Source organism: Micropterus dolomieu, linkage group LG16 (assembly GCF_021292245.1).
Source record: "Micropterus dolomieu isolate WLL.071019.BEF.003 ecotype Adirondacks linkage group LG16, ASM2129224v1, whole genome shotgun sequence".
NCBI classification, from domain to species: Eukaryota; Metazoa; Chordata; class Actinopteri; order Centrarchiformes; family Centrarchidae; genus Micropterus; species Micropterus dolomieu.
This window is the reverse complement of record NC_060165.1, coordinates 19,288,947-19,311,871: the sequence shown is the minus strand read 5'-3', so window position 1 is coordinate 19,311,871 and position 22,925 is coordinate 19,288,947. Positions and strand designations below refer to the sequence as shown.

Below are 22,925 nucleotides of genomic sequence, written 5' to 3'. Positions count from 1 at the left end.
TTTAGAAAACAAAATCTAAGGTACAAGTCTGTGTACATAAAAACTAGAAGAGAGATAACTACGACTCCCATGGTGCATTTCAATGAGAAACATCTAATCACTGATCTTAGAATTCAGTTATGTGCTCACCTAATGGTGGGCCGAAGCTAAAGATTACACTGTTAAGAAAATATAGTCTGTAAAGTTAAATTAAAAAGAGCAAAACATTCAGTAATAGTTAATATAATAATTAAAGCTGGTTGCCATAACATCAGCCTATAACAAGTAACTAACATCTGGTAGAGTTCCTTTTTTGTATGGTTAGTATATCTGAGTATATCAATAAAAGAATATACATAATACAGAATGGGGGAAAACACGTCTTCTGGAAACAGCAGCTCTTCTCAATATCTATTCTCCGTTAAAAAAAAAATTGAAATAGAAAAATTTGGCGTGCCGAATGCCACAATTAAAACACTCACACATTTGGGTTCAACTGCTCATCTAAATATGAATCCACGTCATGGGTTTTCATGAGTTGGATGTTTCTGTCAAGACAAATCAATTGAAGGAGAAAGAGTAATGAGAGAGCATTCCTGTGCTCTTAGCCATGGGGTAAAACATCTATTTTTAGCCACCTACATCGATACGTTTCCCCTCTGTGTCATCTCTGTCTAATGCTTCATAAAGCTTTGCAGCCTTTCATCTCCACTCTAGTGTATGTGATGGCTGGTTCCACTGCTCTTGACACTTGATGCAGCTTCAGACGCTTTGAGTTTTGTTCTCTTGATATTTTAAATGCTTTAACAGGTTATACTTACAGTTAGCAAGATGCTTGCTGTGTGTTTTATTCTGAAGAGTAAAGGTAATTTTAATCAAAATTTGACATAAAGGGAAAAGGCAAATATGCAACCAGAGCTAGAGAAACACCCAGCTTCGAATTCTTCAAGTAGCTGCTTGATTAAAATTAAACCACAGTTAAACATCCTTCAGCACCTAATGGGATCAAATAAGATCAAATAACAGTTTTTGTCTTTGATCCCTCTACTAAACGCCCTCCAGGCAAAACCAAACCTCTCAGCTCGTATGCATTATTCAGCCTCCATGCTAAGACAGGACAGGACTGTTAATATCAGTGTCGAGATGTAGACAAGCCTCAGATACTCTGCCGGTCTGTCTATGTATTCATGCTTTCCATGTCTGCAATGCAATCATATCTAATACTACACTCTTACATAATTTACACCTTTACTAGAATCTCTTACACCATACATTTTACATATTCAGCCCCTACCCTTTGTACTCTAAGCATGAACACGTGCCCGCGAGCCATTTATTTTTTCAACTGAGACACAGAAGGGCATTAAAAAGTCCGTTAGGCTGCAATGGGTGTTGACATTACATAACTGTCTGTCCATTTACCCCTGTAACTCTAATAGCTCTTAGAATAGAACCAGCCCCCGCAACTTTGCTCATTAATGAGTTGATCTTTGGCCCTCAACTCCCTGACAGAAAATCTTGAGCTATAGTAAAATCAGGCCTGTCTGTTCACACCGATATCTTCAGCTGTGAAGTGTCACTGTGGGAGATTTTTGTAATTATCCATTATGGCAGATGCGTATGATAACACGACTTGGTTGTAATTTATATTTAAGGTCAAATGTTAATATGCAGAGTATTGAATACTTTTAATAATTAAGGTTTTATCATATTGGCATCACTGAGGCTCTTTGATAAGTTAGTAATGGCTAATTAAAGGTCTTAAAAGGTGCCATAAGTAGGACAGGATGACATAGTCAAAAATGTTATCATGATAAAAAGTTTCATATCTTTCGATATTTATAATTATCACGATAAGTATCAAATAATTATTTCTTTTAAATTTAAAGGCTGATTTTTGCTTCTTAGTGAAAGTTGAAGAAACCTGATGGTTTATTGTGGATTAAACTCTTCTTCATGGTCAACACTTGATGCCAAACAGTGGATCACATCACAAATCTGAGGTAGAACATTCGAAACAATTATGATATAATCTTTGTCAACTAATATGCATGAGTAAAATTAAGTAAAAGCTTTTTTTCAGTTCCTTTTCCTCAACAAAATAAACATCTCAATATGTATGATTCTAGTGAATAAAATCAAACATTTTTATTGACTATTTATTGAACACTTTTAAAATTAACACAATTAAAATTTATATCGCAATAATTATTGTTATTGTTTTATTGTCCAGCCCTAGCCATTAGTCAAAACAAGATATGTCTTCAAAGAGTAGAATTTGAAGGAAGCTCTCATCTTTAAATGCAATCGGCTGTGCTGACGACTTGAAACTGGTATGGATAATTTCCCCCCAAGTAAAGACTAATCATGCAGGTGCATAGTTTATGCTAGCCAAGAAGCCAGCTTACTCTAGTCTTCATAGAAGAGTGGTGTTAAATACCCAGCACTTTTAGCTTTGTCATCAGGAAATGAAAAAGCTATAATCACATGCGTCACCACGTGGAGTTATTAGCACTTGCTAACTGAAGATACAACCCCAGTCTAAATATGGGTTTAGCGTTCAACGAGTGGGCAGCTTTCATTGCCAGGGAAACTAATGCAGCGTCTCCCTTTTGTCTGTTTAATATTATGGATCAAAAGGAAGTTGTGCTGCATGTCACGCTGCACGAAAGATAAAAATATTCTCTTCATGTTTCACCATCAAACGGACGCAGGATGAGAAAGAGGGAACCATCCATCTAATGAGCTCTTATTTGTCTTGAAGGTCTTAAAAGCATCTCACAAACTCAGGGCCATGCATCACTCAATGGAGCCGTTATCTAACATTATTTATTTGCTCTAGCTTGAGTTAGCAGCAGTTGAAGCATGGTGTCAACCCAACTCAGAGACAAATGACAAGTATTTGGAGGTAGACAAGGGCTACTTTACTGAACCTGTTTGGTTATATTTTATCCCACTCTTTGAATTGACATATTGCTATGTCTATGTGGAAAATGCTAACAAGAAATGTTCACCCAAGTGAAAGTTGCTTTGGTCAACAATTATGCCATTTTAAATGCAGACAGCACTTCTTGCTCTTCACTCTAGTGAAAGGGAAAAGTTATTCTAATAATTGTCTTGACAGCATGTTGAGAAGCCACTAACAACAGGCCCCTTCAAACAACAAGCCATCACAAGAGAAACCTAGTATCTGTGACAGCAAGTCATTAAACCATCGATTGAAAGTGTGAGTGTGTGTGTGTGTGTGTGTGTGTGAGAGTGTGTGTGTGTGTGTGTGTGTGTGTGTGTGTGTGTGACTTCTGTCCACTTTTGAGGAGACAAGTGTGGAGAGTTCAGCAGGGTGACACATTATCACTCAGACTGAATGTTTGTACTATTTTGACCACTGGAGTGTTATTGTAATCTGTGTTTATTCAATACAAACAACCGGCGCAGCAACAGTACTGATGTAAGCTTTAGCTAACCACACATCTTGTTTTCACTTATAGAGCCCTGCATGGTCAGGCACCTGGGCACATCTCCGACCTGCTTCACACGTATATCATCACTAGGTCACTTAGGTCCTCTGACCAGGGCTTAATCCTTGCATTGGACTAAAAACAAAAGGTGACTGTGGTGGTGCCCACTCTGTGGACTGCTCTTCCTTTAGACATATTGTATGTTCTGCAGTCTCTGTTGACGCCTTTAAAAAGCAGCTGAAGGCTCTTTTATTTAAACTGGATTTTGTCTCGCCGTGTGCTGTCTTAATTGTGCAGTCTTGTGTGTTTTAAGGTCCGTTATTGCTTATGTTTTATTGACTGATTATTTTACTGTTTTCTTGGTGTTGTTGCTTATGTTTTATTTTTGTTTCTTTACTTTTAAAGCCTGTGTTTTAAAGCACTTTGTGACCTGATCTGTGAATGGTGCTACATTAAATAACCTTTACTTACTTACAATCACACTGTGAGTGTGCTATTGTTGTGGCCAATTTTTAGAGCTTACCAGGAACTTTTGTATTTTGCACTTGTAGGGGAGCAATATAGCTTTGGAATGCGTATACATTTACCCCTCAACTTAAAAAAATGTCAAACAAACATCAACATGTCTCCATCTTAATTCTTAATTAAGTTTTCTGTAGTGAGAAGATGAAATGCATGATCCAGGAAGTCTAACAGCAACTTCCTCTTCCAAACCATCTCAGTAGGATCACGCTATCCATGATAGAACATATTCTACCTGGCCCCCCAGGTGTGACTGGCCAACATCAGATGACCATAGAGTGCATTGGTGCAAAAGTTGAATTAGAATTCAACTTTTTTGCTGGATGACACAAATATCGCCTAAAGGCGATCACGCTGGGACACATCACTGTCCTATTTCCCAGAGTTTATGCTCTTAAACTCAGCTAAATAAGTAATTTAAATAAGTTATTATAAACTCTGTTTGAAAAGCATCACTTAAAGAAAAAAATCTCTTCCTGTCGGATAAAACTATCCCGCCTGATGTAACTTGACTTCTTTTTCTGTCGGTATGACACGTCCAGTGTGTGTCAAGTGTCACATGACGCAATGCTAATGCACAGAAGGCCCATGTGATATGACACTGATCAAATAATCCAAATTTTATCATGTAACTAAATGACTGGTGCACTAGTAGATATTCCTGTAACTTTGGACAGAAAACCCAATGCAACATCCAGTTTAAGTTTATCAAAATAACGAAGAAATAAACCCTCTTTGAGAAAACTTAGAAAGTTAGAGAAGGGAAACATAATTAGACTTTCTCTCCGTTAAGAGAATAAGAATTTAGCAGTGGTGCATGTTGTTATTAAATGGTGTTTCAAAAACAATTTGAAGAAAATATTCATACCCAGACAAAGAGAGACCTTCTGTGACTCTTCATTTTTTATTAATTTTGTTAAAATACATATGAAACAGATACAATAAATCATATTCCAAATATTTACTTTAAATTGTTACAAAAGTTATCACAAACTGTACACATCATGACAGTAGTTGCAGTTGTTCTTGCTCGATATAGATTCAACCAATATGCAAACAATTACAGTTCAAAGCTCTAAACTCCTAAACATGGAATAACTTTATAATGTAGAGTTGGCTTCACTGGGTTCTCCAGTTTGACTAATTGTTCACAATTATTACAGAACGTGTATAAATTTTACTCAATCACAAGTCTGAGCTGTTCATATTATCACAAACAATAGAAATACATTGTGATGTCTCTATTTTTCCATATGTTTACGACAACTTCTCAAACTTCACTTTTGAATATACAAACACTGCCATGGAGAATATACAAATGTAAACACAAAGTTAAAAATTTGAAACACTATTCCTTAATATGTATGTTTTTAAAGTGGTGAGAGGCATGCTACAAGTAAAAATATTTCTTTTTAATATTAAGGGCAGTGCAGGGGAGAAAAAGCATTATATGCATGTGCAAGTAAGATAACAGTACATAGCCTTTTTCTATTTGCTATGTTGGTTTCTTATTAGTTTCTTATTACATGTAATGAGAAGCTGAGTCAACGTTCTCTGTTAGATGTATTGAACTTAATTTCATATGGCTTAATGTAAAATAGCGATTCTCAAACTTCTCACGTCAAGGACCCCTAAACTCACACAAATTAGACCATGGACGCCCATTTGATAAGATTTTGTCCCGGGGTCGCCCATATGATGGGATTTTGGCTTTTAGATGTTTTATTACAGAAGTTGTTTGAAACCCATGACCAAAATAGTCATACATTCTGTCATTGTGTAACTATATGGAATTACAGTGAAAAAAGATGATTCTCTTTTTTTTGCTGGGGACCTTCTGGAGCCCGCACAAGAACCCCCCGGAGGTCCCCAGACCACGTTTTGAGAACCACTGATGTAAAAAAAAAATATATATATATAAATAACATTTGCAAATGTTTGAGCATGTGTATAACTTCTTGGATTGCAGTTCCCTGAATTTGTAATTTATGAGGAAATGGTGTTTGGTTGAATTGAGATTCAATTACTATCAGTATTACTCTACTCTATTTTTGTGTTGTTTGACCAATTAAGCATCCTCTAAGTTCTGCTCAGACCTGACCCTGTTTAGTTTACATACCTGTACTTGGTCAAGTAAGACAGAGTTAGATTTATGTTTCTAACTTTACTAGAGAAGTGGCTTTTAGAACGAGGACTAACTACTGTGTTTGTTGAATGTAATGCTGTCTCAGATAACAAGTTTGGCTGGAGTTGGTGAAACGTAAACTTTTCCAGATCCAATATGGTAGCACAAAGCTGAAACTCCGATACAGTAGCATTTAGGACCCCGTCTCCAACAAAGCATTCGATGCGCACATACAGGATGATTTTTAAAATGTGAACATCTACCAGCCACTGACTGATAAATTCACAAGCAACTCAATCATTGTGATAATTGTGTTGTTTCTGAAATCTACCAGCCTCTTTCTTATTTTACCAGCATTTGGCTGGTGCTGATTTCCTACTCTGCTCTGTAACCCCACAATGTAATGCAGCATAAAATGCTACCGGCCTTGGATGTAAGGCTGGGCTAGGCTGCTACTTAAAGCAGTAAATAGCCAGACATGCTAACATTTCAGCTTAAGTTAGAGCAGATAAACACTTTTTAATTAATTCCTTACATTTAGGTGTTGTATTTTCATTTTGGAGAGGGTTAAAAGGAAAAAAACAAAGCTTGACAGGCCTGCTGTTCCTAGTTATGGGTGGACCCATATATTTGGAGCAACGATGTTAATTAATATATTGATATAATCTAAAGAAAAGTCTAAAGATCATCCATTTGTCTTTTGACAACCAATTTGTAAAGTACAACGTGGAGCCATAATATCAACCAATGGCCATCGTTCATTAGCATTATTCACCTTTTAGTTTCAACATGAGGGACATTTGCAGTGTATTTGCAGTGTGTTTGCATGTGTTTAGAAACAAATCTATTGTATTAATTTCACATTCTCTTTGATTTGACTGTTGTTTATCTCACTGTACATAATGTTTGCTACATGTATCTGCTACAGTTTCTCTAGATCTGAGAGTCATGTTGACTTTGCTAATATCTGCAGATAACTGCTACTTAATGAACGATTTTACACATCTGTGACAGTTGTGACTGATGAATTTTAAGAGAGATTTACCCAGCCCTTGAAGATGCTCAATTACCTGCATTCTTCACTTAAAACCTGGATCAAGACTCACTGGTGTGTTTTTTATCAAGCAAATGTGTTGATGACATCGAGCAGTGTAGCCCTTTAACTTTGTGCCATTTCAAAGTAAAATGTGAACTCCCTAAAGAGCTTATGGGCCAGAAAAGGTGTTGAAAATGTTGATAAAGCTGCTATCACTGAGGACTTCTTGCAGTGAGGCTTACCATTCATGTGGTCTGTGTAACTGTTTGGCAACTATAGCCTTTCTGAGAATTTCAAAGCAGATGAAAAATATGACAAACAAACTCTTGAACTGAATGACGGTGAGTGCTGTGCATAGCCCGCTCAGTAGAGCTAGTGTTCAAATGAAATAAGAAAAACTATTTCCACACAACCTTGTTTCTAGAAACATATACAAAATGTGTAAGAATTAATCCAATTTTCATACAACATGCTCACAAGACACTCATGGGCAACATAACTTCTCAGCAACTCTAACTCTAATGTCTGGTTTCTCACAGAGGTGGTGTTATGATTCTACCTGTGATCGTCAAGGTGTCTGTGGAGGTTTGGGTGAAGGACACGAACCTTGACTCTCAAAGCTTGCTGCTCTTCCGGGCCACTGCAAGGTAAAATATCACAAGACACAAAACACATGATAGAGACTTTGTCACCCTTTTGTTGTAGCTAAGTAGGTTATTACTCTAGTACTCAGGATCTACTGTGATCATAGGCAAAATAGTTGTATTGGCCTAGCTGGGTCAGGTCACAATAAGCAGCAAAGCCAGGTCATCACACAGGAGATGTGGCAAAAAAAAACTACAGTGTTTATTAAAACTATTATAGTGATTTGTAATATACTTCCTTTTCTTTTCTGTAGCATGAATTTGCACATCTATATCGGTTGTAAACTTTTATTTAAATCTCACTTGCAGTGATGACATTTTCTTCTTTAGTGTGTGCGCTCATATGTGTCCGCGCGTATGTTAATGATTTTACTTTATCTATTAAGTGTGCACTGAAAGATTCTTTGGATAAATAAATAAATAAACTGAAGGGGAAGTTGATTTAGGAGCTTGACAATGTCCTTATATTGAGACAAAGTGTGCACGGTGTATTTTACTGAATGCTGACAATGCTGCCAAGGTATAAAAAGACATGTTTAACTCTGTAATGGCGTTTGATTTGTAGCCATGATACAAGATGTGGTCTTAAATTTTGCGTGCAGTCTAGAAGATACTGCACACAAAATCTAACCTTTGAGTATGAATCCCACACACTCTGTAGGACTGAACTTTGGCCGTAAAAAGTTTACTTTTTGTAGGAACACAGTGGGTGTAGTCAGCTTGGATTCAAGGCAATTACAATGGATTACAGTTTTTTGCACAGTGGGGGGAAAAAAGATAAAAGTAGGATAAGACTCCATCGATCTCCAAGTGTTATTTTTACCTTCACAAAACTATAAAATTTTGTTAGACACCTGTGAAACCACTCCTACAGCAAAATCCTCTTCTGTATATATTTCAAACACTTATACTATTGCCAAATTATAGCTTCCATTTTAAACCTCGCACACTACCCTACTGAGATTGTGAGCAGGTGTTAAAGCCTGCTGCTCTTCCATTGGTCTGGACAACTGCCCTGTCCTAGCTGCCTCTCTTGCTGTGCCTGGAGTGTCATTGTAAAATTATTTATGATGCTTCCTGCCTGTTATAATGTTACTCTTGTGTGTAATGTATTCTGTTAAGTTTAAAGTTTAAAGAATAGATATATGAATAATAAACATTGACTGTATTCCATCTCCTTATGCAATGAGTGTTTATTACAGACATTTTTGACAAGAGCTACAGAGGACATGATTTTTGCCTGTGATCACAGTTTTTACCAAAGCATATAAAGTAGTTTTACCACTGAAAATGAGTAATCACCTGTATTTTCCTATTCGTCAGATGGGAAGTAGGTGTGGCAAAAGAGGAAGAAACATTGATAACATGTAAAATATGAAGTTACATTAACAGGGGGGGAGACAGTTAGCCTGTCAAAAAGAAAAACGCCTAGCAACTGTAAAACTGTCTTATACGTGGCATCTTTTTAGCTAGAAGACTAGACACCAAAACATCCAAGGGTCAGCTGGGTTTTGCAGTTTGTAAAGCAACTTCTCTATGAGGACATGACTTCTGAGATGCTGCATTTAGGCACTTGGTACTGCTCATTAAACCAACATCTTTTTTCTAAAAATGTAAGTAAGACAGTATTGGAGTTGTTGGAAAGCACCTGACCAACCTAGGCTAGCTGTTTCCCCCGCAAACACACATTTTCTATCTCTTTATTGAAGGCACATAGGTGAAATGAATGTCGATCTGCTCATTGGACTTCTGGAAAGACAGCTAATAAGCTTCCCAAAATCTCAAAATATCCCTTCAAGCCTTTTTGAATGTGTTTTTTTTTTTTTTTTTTGTGATTTTCATAGAAAATACCCAGAAGTTTCCAAAAGAGTTGCTTGGCCTAAATTCCTTATAGCCCAGATTTGTATGTCCCCGTAACAAAAGTTGAAGAGTAATAGTAAGTACAGAGATAAACAGCTGCTGAAAATGTTAAGATATATTTAAAAACTGAATGTTAACTTGAAAGAATGTTTGCACAGCAAATTATTTTAAATGTTCATTATTTGATGTTTTTCATTAGATTTTCTAGTGTTTTCTAATATTTAAAATAAATATATGTACATTGCTGTATTTTTATTGTTTTTTACCAAAACCAAATTTATAAAATCATGTAAGCTCCTTAAAGAAAATGGAAGAAGAAGGTTAACTAGACAAAGCTAGTATCAAAAATTCTTGCCCTGCACTGCATTGCGCAGCATCTCACGTGTCACATTCAGGAGCTTCTAGAAAGTTCTGTAAATATGAGTTTTTTGAGACAGGGGAATACTGACTCTGGGATAAAATAAGTGTTTGTACCTCTCCCAGAGCGTGCCAGTGTGTGATGGGCTTCCGTGGGTAAGCCAACATTTCATTCCAGTGATCCCGTCCGAGACCCTCAGCATCTGGCCCGGTGCGACACACACCAATCACCTCATTGTGTCCAACCCTGTTAGCAGTAAAACACACAAAAATCATGATAAACTGAACAGAAAATGTATATTTCACCAGTCTTAGATTGCATAAATATATCAAAAATAAGATGGAAGTTCACTAACTACAATAAATGAACTCACTTAGCCTAAACACCTTCTAAAAGCAAATCCTTAAATGTTCTCCTTGTCTGTGAACTCTGTTGACCTTTAGTTAGCACATTAGCATGTACTTTATATACAGTATCAAGTGACTGCTTGACTCACCGATCATAATCCATCACCATGATGGACAGGCTGACTTGTTCCACGTTCTCCGGGGGAATATCGAAGATGATGGCCTCGTTGTACGCTGGATTAAGTGTGCTTTTCTTGGTGGTTGTTTTTCGCTTCTTTAACCTCCGCCCATCACATATCAGGTAAACCTTCACATAAGGGTCTGGAAGACATGTTTACTGTCATTTAACAATTTGTTCATTTGTACATATGTATGGAATTATAGTAAATGGGATGATATCAACAAAAGCTAACAATGTACAGCGAAGACACAAATTGTCATATACTGACAGAGGGTAATACTTTAAATAATTTGTTCTGACTGGCCTCCCTACAGCATGTCTCCTCCCCATTTCCATTCTCAGTGGCTAACTGCTGTTTCATTTCAGCCAAGTTTGATTTATGGCTCAGCTTGTGCTTTTCTTGTTAGCCAGCCATATCTTATTTGCTGTCGGGTTACCTGAAGAGCCTGTGATGTCCATGGCTTTGAGGTTTCTGCATTTGATGACTGTTAGGGTCATTCTCCCTGCTGTTGGGAGGTAGCACAACGAGTACATGATCTCTCCTAAGTCAACGCTCTCCTGGAGGGCAAAACAAAAAGACAACAGAATGCATTTCTTCCATTTTACATGCTTTGACCACACTCTGTGAATCAACATACCAAAGCTAAGGAGAGAACAGGTCAGTAAATAAAGGAAGTTGTATTTTGTCAGCTGGTGCTGAGGATTTTATTAGCATGGCATGGCAGGCTGTTGCAATATGTATCCCCTTCAATGCAGTGTAGGCACCTAATCTTAACTATTAGTCAGTCTTATTTTGTCAATATTCTTTCACCTGCCAGCTTTTAGTCACAAGTTTCTTAATAGTTGTTGTGATTTATGTAATTTTTTTAGCCACGCTAGCAGCAAGCTCTATGCATGGCAATGTCGGTTGGTCCACAACTTTATGTTATGTTAAAGATTGTATTGTCATAATAATAAAGGTCATTAGTTGTGCATAGGTTTTATGATACAGATGGAAACGTTTATAAAGAAAGATCAAGAAAGTTCACAATGGCAGATTAGCTAGGGTGTCATGAAAAGATGTAACTATACATTTATATTCTAGTAATTTAGGCTTATAAGCTTGCATGGTATGCACAGATGAGGGCAAAGAAGAAATTATGTTTAAACAGCAAATGAAACATGATGTATCAAAACAAATGTATCCCTGAAAAAGTTTTGTCCAGTGAAATCAGCAGTGGAATTATCCTCTTCTTCCCACAATCTTTTAGAAATGATACGCCATATAAAAGCTCTCTCTTACACACACACATACACATTTTAAGAATGATACATCCAACACCTCCCCAAAGTAGCTAAAGCTGCCCTCCGGTGTATAAACAGGAGGAGGTTTTCAGGTTAATATATGTCCTACAGTTAGAGGAGGTAAATATAATCTTCATACTAGACTACACAAGCAAGGCACGGCTTAAATAATACTCTGTTGAGTAAAAAGTTACATAGTTAACTCAACTCTGTATCTAAAGTATAGATGTACTATATCTTAAGTTGTGCTCTTTGGCCTGCTCTTCTGTACTGTAGATTAGCATACATCACATAAAAGCAGCAGTTCGTTGTTGCTCATTTGGAGTGTACTTTATGTCTAAAAAGAGCTCTTCTATATGGTTCTTGAACTCAGTAAGCAACTAGAGAGTACCTAGAGAGTCCATTCCTCCACTACGGCTGAATAATCCTGTCCAAATTTGGTATCCAAATTATAAAAGAAAATGTTTTGTGTTCTGCAATCTGTATTCTAATTTGTATCTTCATTCAGATCAGCATTATCTAGATGCAGATTTTAGTGCTTCATAGTGATAAACAGATGCATGTGCCACATTTTGAAAGAAAAGCCTTGTATTGCAATGTTACAAAATCTTTGTCCTGGGTGTGGATCTTCCTTAGTAACATCAATTACTCGTCCTTTGGCTGATGACTATCCATCCATCCTTCAACTTTTCAAACTTTTGGGTTGAATCAACCCTTGCCGACCTTGGCCGAGAGGAGGGGTACACCCTGGACAAGTTGCCAGTTCATCACAGGGCTAACACATAGACAAGCAACCATTCACACACACATTCACATGTAAGGACAATTTAGAGTTGCCAATTAACCTACGCATGTATATGGACTGTGGTGGGTGATGACCTCTACCCCACATTTCTGTCAACAGTAGCCTTTGGCCAAATGTATAATCAAACCTCTACAGCAGTTAGGCCTAAAGGACCCATTTTAAAAGTTAATGGCTTGAAATTCCATAGGAGAGTTTAGTCCCACTGTTACACTAATTGAAGTGTGGAATAGGTCTAGCAATTTATAGTGCGTTACTGATTATTTGGTTGAAAAATACTACAGGTGCTGGATCAAAAAGCAAACTAAAGGCAACTATCAAACAAATCAAAACAACACTTTTGTTTGATTCTTGCCAATACTTAAAGATGGTCATGAAACCCCAAAAGTTTGAAGAGTTTGTGTTAATCTTTATGATAATGTTTTATCCTTTTTTAAATGAACAGATTAACAAATACTCAAATAAACCTTCCTAATTTTAAGTGGTTTTAAGAACAGCTTAATTTAAAAAAATTAAGAAGCCAATAAACATTAAGCATAACTGACAAAATAGAGAATCATCTCTAGTCAGTCTAAATATATAGTTTTTCTGTTGCTAATCATACAGCCTACAGTAGCTAATGTGAACCTGAAGACAATGGCTCAGTGTTGCAATGAAAACATACATAAATAAAGCAGAGGCTCTTGAGTAAACTGTGGCTAAATTACCAGAAAGAGTTCATATAAGGATATGCTATCCACAGCATGCTATAACTGTATACCCTGTTTATAAGAACAGATTGCTTCTGACATAAACAAACAAGTTATATTTCTTCTGATCGGATAATTTTATTTTGTTGCTATATTTACATCCATAGAATACCCAGCAGTTTCCTGGAAAATGTGTGTGGGTGTTTGGCTGATGAAATGCATTTCCCAAAGCATTTGAATTATGCAATGTGTTCCACCTGCCACTTTTGTGGAACACTGTTGATGAAGCTCTTTCTAAAAACAGTTCCCATTAACTATGTGTTTTTCCTCAGTGATTACACAGAAGTCTGGTGCAGCATTTCTTACATGGCAACAATGTCCGCATATGTCTTTGGCAGTGTGTTAGTCTGGACGCCAACTCACCGTAGTTGCTGCATGAATATCCTTCCACACCACAGCCTCCCTGGAAAGATCAGAGAGTTCAAAGAGGTTGTCCACCACCACCTCACCAATCATATCGTGGCTGGTGAAGCGGTCAAAGTCGTAGACGCTGAAGTGCAGCTTGCGGTTGCAAATCTCATCATACGCCACGGGGAAACAGAAGGTTTCGTCAAACGTGGGGTTCAGATTCTTGCGATGGACTCGCGTCTGGAACTTCTTCTTCCTCTCCGGTAGCAGGTAGATCTTCACATATGGGTCGGAGGTGCCTGTGAAGTCTTTAGCAGGCAGGTCCAAGGCCTTGAGGATTCTCACCACCAAAGCTTGCTCCTCATAGTCGTAACGCAGCGAGAAGCTGAGCTTTCCACAAGTCTCCACTGGCTCTTTGGCCTCATCCTCTGAGTCCACAGACTTCTGCTTGTAGAGTTCGGGTTTTATTCTTCCAATGCTTACTGTAGAAGACTGGCGGAGAGGCACTGTGTCCATGCTGAAGTCAAAGCTGGTGACATTCATTTGGCGAGGCAGGTGGCGACGGAATGAATTGTGCCTGTTGAAAAGGGTAAAGGGCATCTGGTAAATGTCTTAAGTGTCAGTGTTTTGCATGAGTGGCTTTGTTATGATGGGTGCTTATGGTTTGTCAGGGGAAAACTATATCTGAAAGGCATGATGCATAATCATGTGGTGTTCATGGAACATGTTTTGACATATTATTCTTGTAGAATACCTAAAAAATCTAGCATAGAAGCATTAATATTCACTCTCTCTCTCTATAAATATATATATAAATTTGCCTATTTAGTAGACAACCTAAGGACATTAACATCTTTCTGAATGCAGCTGGTTTTACCCTGAAAGTAGTGCAAGACAATAAAATCACAAGTGGCCAAACTGAAAGATCTTCTTCACTTTGGTCACTATTGACCATGGTTTTGGAAAATGAAAACTCATCTGCAGCATTCAGATTTTTATACAAACTACCTGAATGCTGCAAATTTCTGTGAAGCTGACATCTTTCGAGAAAACCACGGCCGTGATTGACTCGCCAATCTTGTTACCTAGCAACTGGCCCTCCTCCCTTCTGACAGCAAGACAATCACAGTGATCTGACAGCGATGGCATAAATCATATGGCACAGGAAGCACATTTGAAAATTAAATACTACACTCAAGTATTGTAAATAACATAAGAGGCTGCAGATTGTCAGGTCAAACCTTAAGGGAAAAGGTAACCAGAACACAATGAATACCAACCAGACAGAGAACAGTATTTGCCTATTTTGAGGTTGTGTTGTTGAGTTCTTTAAACCTTTAAATCTACTTTAAACTATATCATACAATCCACTGGGGATTACACCAAATCCACAACTAACACCAGAGATAAAACCCTAATTGGATATCTTTCTTTTTCAGTTTGTGATAATGTTATCATGAACATGAACAAAGAAGTTGGAGGTAACTTCAGTGTGACATCTTCTCCCATCTTCTCCCCATTCCTAGAATTCAGAAAGTTACAAACACATGTTTTTTTTCTAATTTTCCCAAAAAATTTATGTCACCAGATCACAATATTGAAAGACTGATTGATAAGATTAAGAGCTCATCAAAGACTACTTGTGTGTTTTTTTCCTTCATTTTATGGATTATTAGATAGCTAAAATAATACTGGGACTTATTCTTGCCCCGAAATAATAATCCCCAATCATGGCATCATGTTCCCATTGTTCACTTTCAAGGCAGGGCCAACATTTCGTGGCTGTCTATGATTTTGAGCTGAAATGGTTAGGTATATGAGTTAATACATTATTTAAACTATTTTCATAATCGGATTAAATTATATTATTTTTGCTAAATATTTGCTCATTCCAGCTTCTCAAATGTGACAGTTGTATGTTTTTCCTTGTCTTACATTTTAGTAAACTAAATACTTTGGGGTTTTGGAGTGCCTTTTTGACACTTTATCCACCAAGCGATCATTGATAATAAATAAATGATTGTTAATTGCAGCCCAATCACAGCCTGTTGGTAAATACCAACACCTCATAAAAAACATAATTTCTTTTAACCAGTCAGTACTTGCCAATAAATGAGATAAAATACTTTGCAGAGACAGATTTTGGTTGAAAATGTCAGGACCATATTTACCTTGTCTTTGTTGTTGTCCTGTCATTAAGCAATAAGGCATTAGGGCATTCCTCTTAAGATAGGCTTGGCCCTAAAACAGATTTTGGGCTTGAGCTAACAGTTTATTGCATGTAGGTGTTTGAACATTCAAAAAGGAAATAATCAGTGAATATCAGGAATCACTGTCAAAAGAGTAGGTGGAAAGATTGAGACAGTAGGCGTTGTAATCTTTAACCTGGCCTTTCTGCATCCCTGGTGGGTGTATAATTCATGAAGATCATGGTCTCCATATAATTTAATTAACGAGCCTAACGACAACCAAAAGCAATTGTCAATAAAGACTTCCTATGAGAAACTGAGAGCAGCTGCCTGGTGTGTCTCACCAGAAACCAACCTTCCACAATGACAGCTCCCCACGGCAGTGCTAATTATGGACATCGTAGTTTAAACACAGTGCTGGGATACAAAGAGAAGCAAGAGCTGGTTGTTTAATTACTGGGGTCGCTTCCCGCCGTTACCATAGCAGCTTGACTCATATATACAAGAGATTATAGGGTTCTGACTGAGGCAAGGAGGTATACTGCAGCCCTGGCTGTTTTTTGTCTGGTCAGAGAGCGCAAGAGACACACAATTCAACATGCGCAACAGCGTTTCAAGGTCACCAACTAGTCTCTGATGCTCTACATGACATGTGCCAAACCACCTCAAGGACAGTGGCTGCACTGTCACGAACTGCCTGGGACAGTTGTTGCATTGTGTAGGCATCAGTTTTGTAGCATGGGTGGGAACAAACTAAAGTGGGTTCAAAAATGCTACCATTGTACTGTAATTGTAAGCACCAGCTACATGTGTATAAATAGCTTGTCATCATGATTGTGTCCTCAGTGCAGGGGCAGACAGGGAGGGGTTGTGACTGCAGTCAGTTCATGTAGGGTACCTGGAGGAGGAGGTTGGTTCAGTGGTCTGCCTCTGGATCTTAGCCTGCTGACTGAGCTTCTCCCTAAGGGCTGTTTGCACCTCAGCGGGTATGTCCGGAGATGTCTGACTGATCTTCATGGCCGCCTCAAGGAGCTTGACAGTGCTCCGTCCGTTCACCTTCACTTCCAGAGGGTACTTCTTCTCCACCTCCGCCGCTTTGCTCTCTGTGACCGGCGGGGAGTTGGGGGGAGGCGCCTCTGGGAAACCCACATGGAGGCCATTTTCGGTGTGGGCTGACAGAGCCTTGCTCCTCCAAATGGGCCAGCACAGCTTCCAAAAGACAAAGAGAGAGACTACCAACAGGGCGAGGCCACAAAAACCCACGACCACAGCAAGGAGACTAATAGAGATGTCTACATGTAACCATGGAGAGACCCATAGAGGAAGATAGAGACACATAAAAAGGGAAGGAGAAGCAAGCCAGGGACAAAATATGACAGACAAACATGCAAGGGAGAAAGAGAAAAAGGGAGAAAAGGCAAGCTGTAAGAAAGAGGGGGCAGTTTTTTTTTGATATTGTTTGATAAAGCAGGACAATATAAAGTCATATAAATTCTCAAAGAAGGAGCCACAGCATCAGGAGAATCACATGTTCTGACTAAAGTGGAAAAAAACATTTGGTCTCCCACCTGCTCCTGACATCTCCTGTTCTTATTGAAATTTAAATGCAAAGTTTGCAGTTTGACTGTGTATCATATGCAAGGAAGCTTATTCCAGCCTGTACACAATGAGTTAATCTAACTGACACTGAATAAATTCCCCAGTTTGCAAAGTGAAAACTGAAAATAAAGACAGAGAGGAAAGGCTGGATAATAATTTCTTAATTCAAAGGGCTACCTCAGTCTATTTTCTACCTGTTGCTATTTCATCCGTCTGGACTGCGCTGCAGCAAGATGCGTAACAGGTAGAGAAACATTTTCACAACAGTTCAACACGATAAAAATGTATACAACTAAGTGGTGTAATAAAGTTTGAACACGTGAGAGCTGATGCTTAGTTTCTCCAAAGGCTCCTCTACAACTACTGAATCTCTTTCAAGGGAACAAACAGAAGTGATTAATTAAGGGGATTATGAAAAGAACATAATTACTTTATTCCATTTACCTGCGTGTCCTTTACCTGGTATGGTGCTCTCCAGGGGAAATATATCCGAACATTTCTCCCGGTCTACGTGTCCCGTGAGACAGAGTTCCGTAATGATTTGGAGAGCCCTTTGGCACAAGGTTATGCTGTCCTCCGTCCGGACACTCATGTCTCTCCTGTTAAGCCATTGCACGCCGGAGGAGCCAGGAGGGTGGCGGTTCATTTGGGCACCTTTTTATGCGCCGCAGAGTGCAGCCTGTCCGCGGGAGACAGCAGCTGCGTCCTTATCCATATCCAGCGCGCAACGAGGAGCGAGTGGCCAGACGCGCTCGCAGTGTTATAATAACAGGCGACGGGGTGCTGGAGTCCAACCCTCGCTACGTCCAATAGCAATGCGCACCAGTTTGCTAGTGAGTGCTTTCAGTTGGTGGGAGTAACGGGATTACTTTTTCTTACAACGACCACAGAGTTCCCCGTGAGGGACTGGCGACCTGTGTCTGCCTTTCGTCCAACTCATGCTGGTGACTGACTCCAGTCCTCCAAATCCCCAACAGGTCTTTGTCCACTGTGTTCGTGTGTAGAAGAAGATAGATAAAGGACATATTGTTCTATTTACTCCATTGCATTTATTTATTTATCTATTCAGCAGACATAGTTACCTAAATTTCACATTCAGATTTTACAAACAGAACATGTGATAGGTGTTCCACCTCCACCAGTTGTAACATCAAAATGCTGCTTGTGTGTTAATTCTTCAGTCATAATATTTTATCATTCCAATAATATGTTATTATAACACTCTGAAGGGACCATTATGCACACTGAGTACTCTTACTTTTGATATTCTAAGTACATTCTGCTGATAATACTTGTGAATGCTGCTTTGTGTGTAATGCATATACTATATTATAGATTTGTATGTATATTTATTTTTCATACTTTCTGTATATAGTCAACCTACCTTCATTTTTATTATGTCTAGTACATACACTATAGCTACCCGACTCTTAACAAGTCCTCAATCACGATTTATTTTTGTACAAACAATACTGTGTAAAAGTTTTAGCCAAGTGTGGGAAAAATGCTGTAAAGTAAGAATGCTTTCAAAAATAGACATGTTAATTGATTATATTTATCAATTAACAAAATGCAAAGTTAATGAACAGAAGAAAAATCTTAAATTAATATATGGCACAACCACCCTTTGCCTTCAAAGCAGCATTGATTCTTCCAGGTACACTTGCACACAAGGATCTCTGCAGGTAGGTTGGCCCAAGCATCTTGGAGAACTACCCACAGTCCTCCTGTGGATATACAGTGGATAGAAAAAGTCTACACACCCTTGTTGAAATGCCAGGTTCTTATGATGTAAAATAATGAGACAAAGATAAATCATGTCAGAACTTTTTCCACCTTTAATGTGACCTATTCAATAGAAAAACAAACTGAAATCTTCGAGTGGGAAAAATGAAAAATAAAAACCTTACAATAACCTGGTTGCACACCCTCTTATAACTGGGGATGTGGCTGTGTTCAGTATTAATTATTAATCACATTCAAACTCAGGTTAACTAGAAGTCATTACACACCTGCCATCATTTAAAGTGACTGATTAATCACAAATAAAGTTCAGCTGTTCTAGTAGGATTTTACTGAGATTTTCTTGCATCTCTGAGCAAAAGCCATGGTCCGCAGAGAGCTTTCAGAGCATCAGAGAGATCTCATTGTTGAAAGACATAAGTCAGGAGACGGGTACAAAAGAATTTCCAAAGCATTAGATATACCATGGAACACAGTGAAGTGACAGTCATCATCAAGTGGAGAAAATATGGCTGTGACTTTACCAAGAACTGGACGTTCCTCCAAAATTGATGAAAAGACGAAAAGAAAACTGGTCAGGGCGGCTTCCAAGAGGCCTACAGCAACATTAAAGGAACTGCAGGAATTTCTGGCAAGTACTGGCTGTGTGGTACATGTGACAACTATCTCCCGTATTCTTCATATGAATGGGCTATGGGGTAGGGTGGCAAGACAGAAGCCTTTTCTTACAAAGAAAAACATCCAAGCACGGCTGAAGTTTGCAAAAACAAACATCAAGTCTCCCAAAAGCAAGTGGGAAAATGTGTTATGGTCTGATGAAACCAAGGTAGAACTTTTTGGCCATAATTCCAAAAAGGTATGTTTGGTGCTAAAACAACACTGCACATCACCCAAGGAACAGCACACCCACAGTGAAGCATGGTGGTGGCAGCATCATTCTTTGGGGCTGTTATTCTTCCGGGGGCCTTAGTCAGGGTGGAGGGAATTATGAACAGTTCCAAATACCAGGCAATTTTGGCACAAAACCTTCGGGCGTCGGTTAGAAAGCTGAAGAGGAAGTTCACCTTTCAGCACGACAACGACCCAAAGCACACATCCAAATCCACAGAAGCATGGCTTCACCAGAAGAAGATTAATGTTTTGGAATGGCCCAGCCAGAGCCCAGACCTGAATCCAACTGAACATCTGAAGAGGGCTGTGCACAGGCGATGTCCTCGCAATCTGACAGATTTGGAGCGCTTTTGCAAAGAAGAGTGGGCAAATATTGCCACGTCAAGATGTGCTGATGCTAATAGACTCCTACCCAAAAAGACTGACTGCTGTAATGAAATCAAAAGGTGCTTCAACAAAGTATTAGTCTAAGGGTGTGCACACTTATGCAACCAGGTTATTTGAGGGTTTTTATTTTTCATTTTTCCCCCTCAAAGATTTCAATTTGTTTTTCAATTGAAATGTTCACATTATAGGTCACATTAAAGGTGGAAAAAGTTCTGACATGATTTCTTTGTCTCATTATTTTACATCATAAGAACCTGGCATTTTAACAGGGGTGTGTAGACGTTTTCTATCCACGGTATAAGTATACTTGACTTATATTTCCCCCAGAGTTAATTTTGGCAGTTACTCTGGGAACATTTTCCTCAAAAGGAATAGATTCATAGGCCCGTTCTCTTATTAAAACATGAAAGCTTGTCAAAGAATACGTTTACCATTACCGTTGCTTTCAATGTACCTCTATTTTTTACCATGGATATACCATCTAAAAAAACTGCAAGATTTTAGCTGCTAAACAGAGTGGTGATCACCTGCTCTCACTAATTAACTATTCACTAAACCCCTTTTCCAAACAATTATTCAATCATAGCTTAACAACTAGGCAAGGCAGGTGGCTAACTTTGGATTTATCACTATCCACCACATTTTAATTAGCTAGGTAGCTACAGTTACAGCTGTCAATAACAGTTGTCATTTTCAAAAATGATGTTCATGAACTGAAAAAGAAAAGGCTGTCCTTCTCTTCCTCTGTTGGAAATCAACCCATTTTTTCAAACATTACAGTGATTTTCAAGTGGCAACCTGCCACCATTATCATAAACTGCATTAGCAAATGTGTCGTTCACGTGCTGACTCAGTATATGACAAAATAAGATAAACAGCTTGTTCCACTTGTGAACTGATGTAAAGGAGTTAAATATCTGAAAAATGACTGACCTGAATTTTGCTGTTGTTGCACTGTGGGATAAAAGATAAACTGCAGACAGAAAAACATAAGAGTGTGTATATGAGGAGGATAGATTAAGTGATTTACAGGCTATGTGAGACTATCTACACACACATACACAGGGTGGTCCAGGAAATAAATGATGAAATATGAACATGTCAGCCAGGCAAGACCCATTACTGATTTTGAAAAAAGAAGGTAATATCAGCATTTAAGGAGGTTGTAGCTTCTAGATCTCTTTCTGTTCTGGACAATCTGAGTTTTAAAGTATGAATATTGTAGCTACCTTTTCAGTAATCTATAAGGGCATCTTTAATTAGAAATTGTTTGGCTATCAGTGTTGGACCAGGGTCTTTATTAAGTGATTTTATTTGAAAAGTGAGTAGAGCACACAGAGCATTAGGAATCCCCGGCAATGTGTTTTAAAGGATAAGGTGAAGTTAGAAAAATACATTTTGATATAGAAAGGTCACATTATTCAGGAAATTATATATTTTGATATGGTCTGTAACATTCTGTGTTTTTGCTATCTACATTTTTAAATGTAACTATTCATGTGAATCATTTATTTACAATTTCTCTTTTAAATTATATGATGCAGATATAGTACACTTTTGTTCATGTTATATAATGATGCTACGTTATTTATGCCATAGCGTAAGTTTAGTAAGTTAAAGCCCCTGAACACTTGGCAAGTATTTCTCCATAAAAATAAATTAATGGTGACAATCAAAGTAAAAAACACATCTTAAGGTGATACTTCAAGAGTTTAACACACAAAAACTTTTCTTCATCTAGACTGTGTGGGTGTGGTTTGATTAGATTTGATTGACAGTGACCAAACAACCCACTTACTCATCAGATTCTGATGCAGATGTTGCTAAAATCTGATTGGTACATAGTAGTATATCACCTTTTTCGCAACAAAGCACCACCCACTTCAAACCAAAGACGCACAGAGAAATTAATTTGACACCATGACAATGATTATTTTAAAATATGATACAGTATTTGTATGTAAATCTATGACTGATTTTAGTATTTAATGTAGCCTATTTTAAATTTGAATTTATATTAATTGCATGAGTTGACCTGCCGAGGGACCGCACATGGAAATTAGCAAGTGGCTAAATTTCTAATCCTTATGTGAGATTAATGTTGTTTTTATATGGTCCCTGTGGTATACTTTTATTATCACATACACATTCACGTAGCAAAATTCATTCTCTGCATTTAACCCATCCCTCAAGTGAGCCGTGGGCAACCACTGTGCAGCGCCCTTGGACCAACTCCAGACCTGAGCCAGTGTCACTGGTCATTGGCACTGACAGGAGAATCTAACATGTTTTTGATGGTGAGGGAAACCGGAACACCCGGAAGAAACCCACGCAGACACAGGGAGAACATGCAAACTCTACACAGAAAGGCCGGGACAACTGGGGTTTGAACCCGCAACCTTCTTGCTGTGAGGCAAACTAAA

General features: G+C 38.2%; 2 protein-coding genes across 6 annotated transcripts in view; one reads left to right on the top strand and one right to left on the bottom strand.

The window, feature by feature from the left end:
- Nucleotides 1–22,925, top strand: part of tnnt2c (troponin T2c, cardiac) — a 116,484-nt gene that overhangs the window by 14,184 nt on the left and 79,375 nt on the right. For 2 of the 3 annotated variants that reach the window (XR_006828556.1, XR_006828559.1), the window contains exons 3-4: nucleotides 7,660–7,767; nucleotides 10,108–10,281. The gene's annotated coding sequence lies outside the window, so the exon portion shown is untranslated. Of the gene's footprint in view, nucleotides 1–7,659; nucleotides 7,768–10,107; nucleotides 10,282–22,925 lie in introns of those variants that run through there. The other variant, XR_006828557.1, reaches the window with a different exon arrangement.
- syt10 (synaptotagmin X) lies at nucleotides 7,322–18,100 on the bottom strand. 3 transcript variants are annotated; one of them, XM_046072219.1, is made up of 7 exons: nucleotides 17,941–18,100; nucleotides 16,781–17,174; nucleotides 13,709–14,270; nucleotides 10,948–11,068; nucleotides 10,479–10,650; nucleotides 10,099–10,228; nucleotides 7,322–7,760 (listed from the first exon to the last, which is right to left on the bottom strand). In XM_046072219.1, the coding sequence occupies exons 1-7, from the start codon at nucleotides 18,071–18,073 to the stop codon at nucleotides 7,689–7,691; spliced, it is 1,584 nt and encodes a 527-aa protein (XP_045928175.1). In that variant the 5' UTR covers nucleotides 18,074–18,100; the 3' UTR covers nucleotides 7,322–7,688. The 3 variants fall into 3 exon arrangements, with proteins under 3 accessions (XP_045928175.1, XP_045928173.1, XP_045928174.1); XM_046072217.1 differs by having other exon boundaries at nucleotides 7,322–7,767; nucleotides 10,082–10,228; nucleotides 17,926–18,088; XM_046072218.1 differs by having other exon boundaries at nucleotides 17,926–18,088.

What these genes read in the sequence shown, in the direction of transcription:
- syt10 (XM_046072217.1), bottom strand. Translation starts at nt 18,073, where the DNA reads ATGAGTGTCCGGACGGAGGACAGCATAACCTTGTGCCAAAGGGCTCTC. An exon ending in ATATTCATGCAGCAACTACG is followed by an intron (nt 11,069 to 13,708) that starts GTGAGTTGGCGT and finishes TTTGCCCTCCAG; the next exon opens with GAGAGCGTTGACTTAGGAGA. An exon ending in GGACATCACAGGCTCTTCAG is followed by an intron (nt 10,651 to 10,947) that starts GTAACCCGACAG and finishes CATGTCTTCCAG; the next exon opens with ACCCTTATGTGAAGGTTTAC.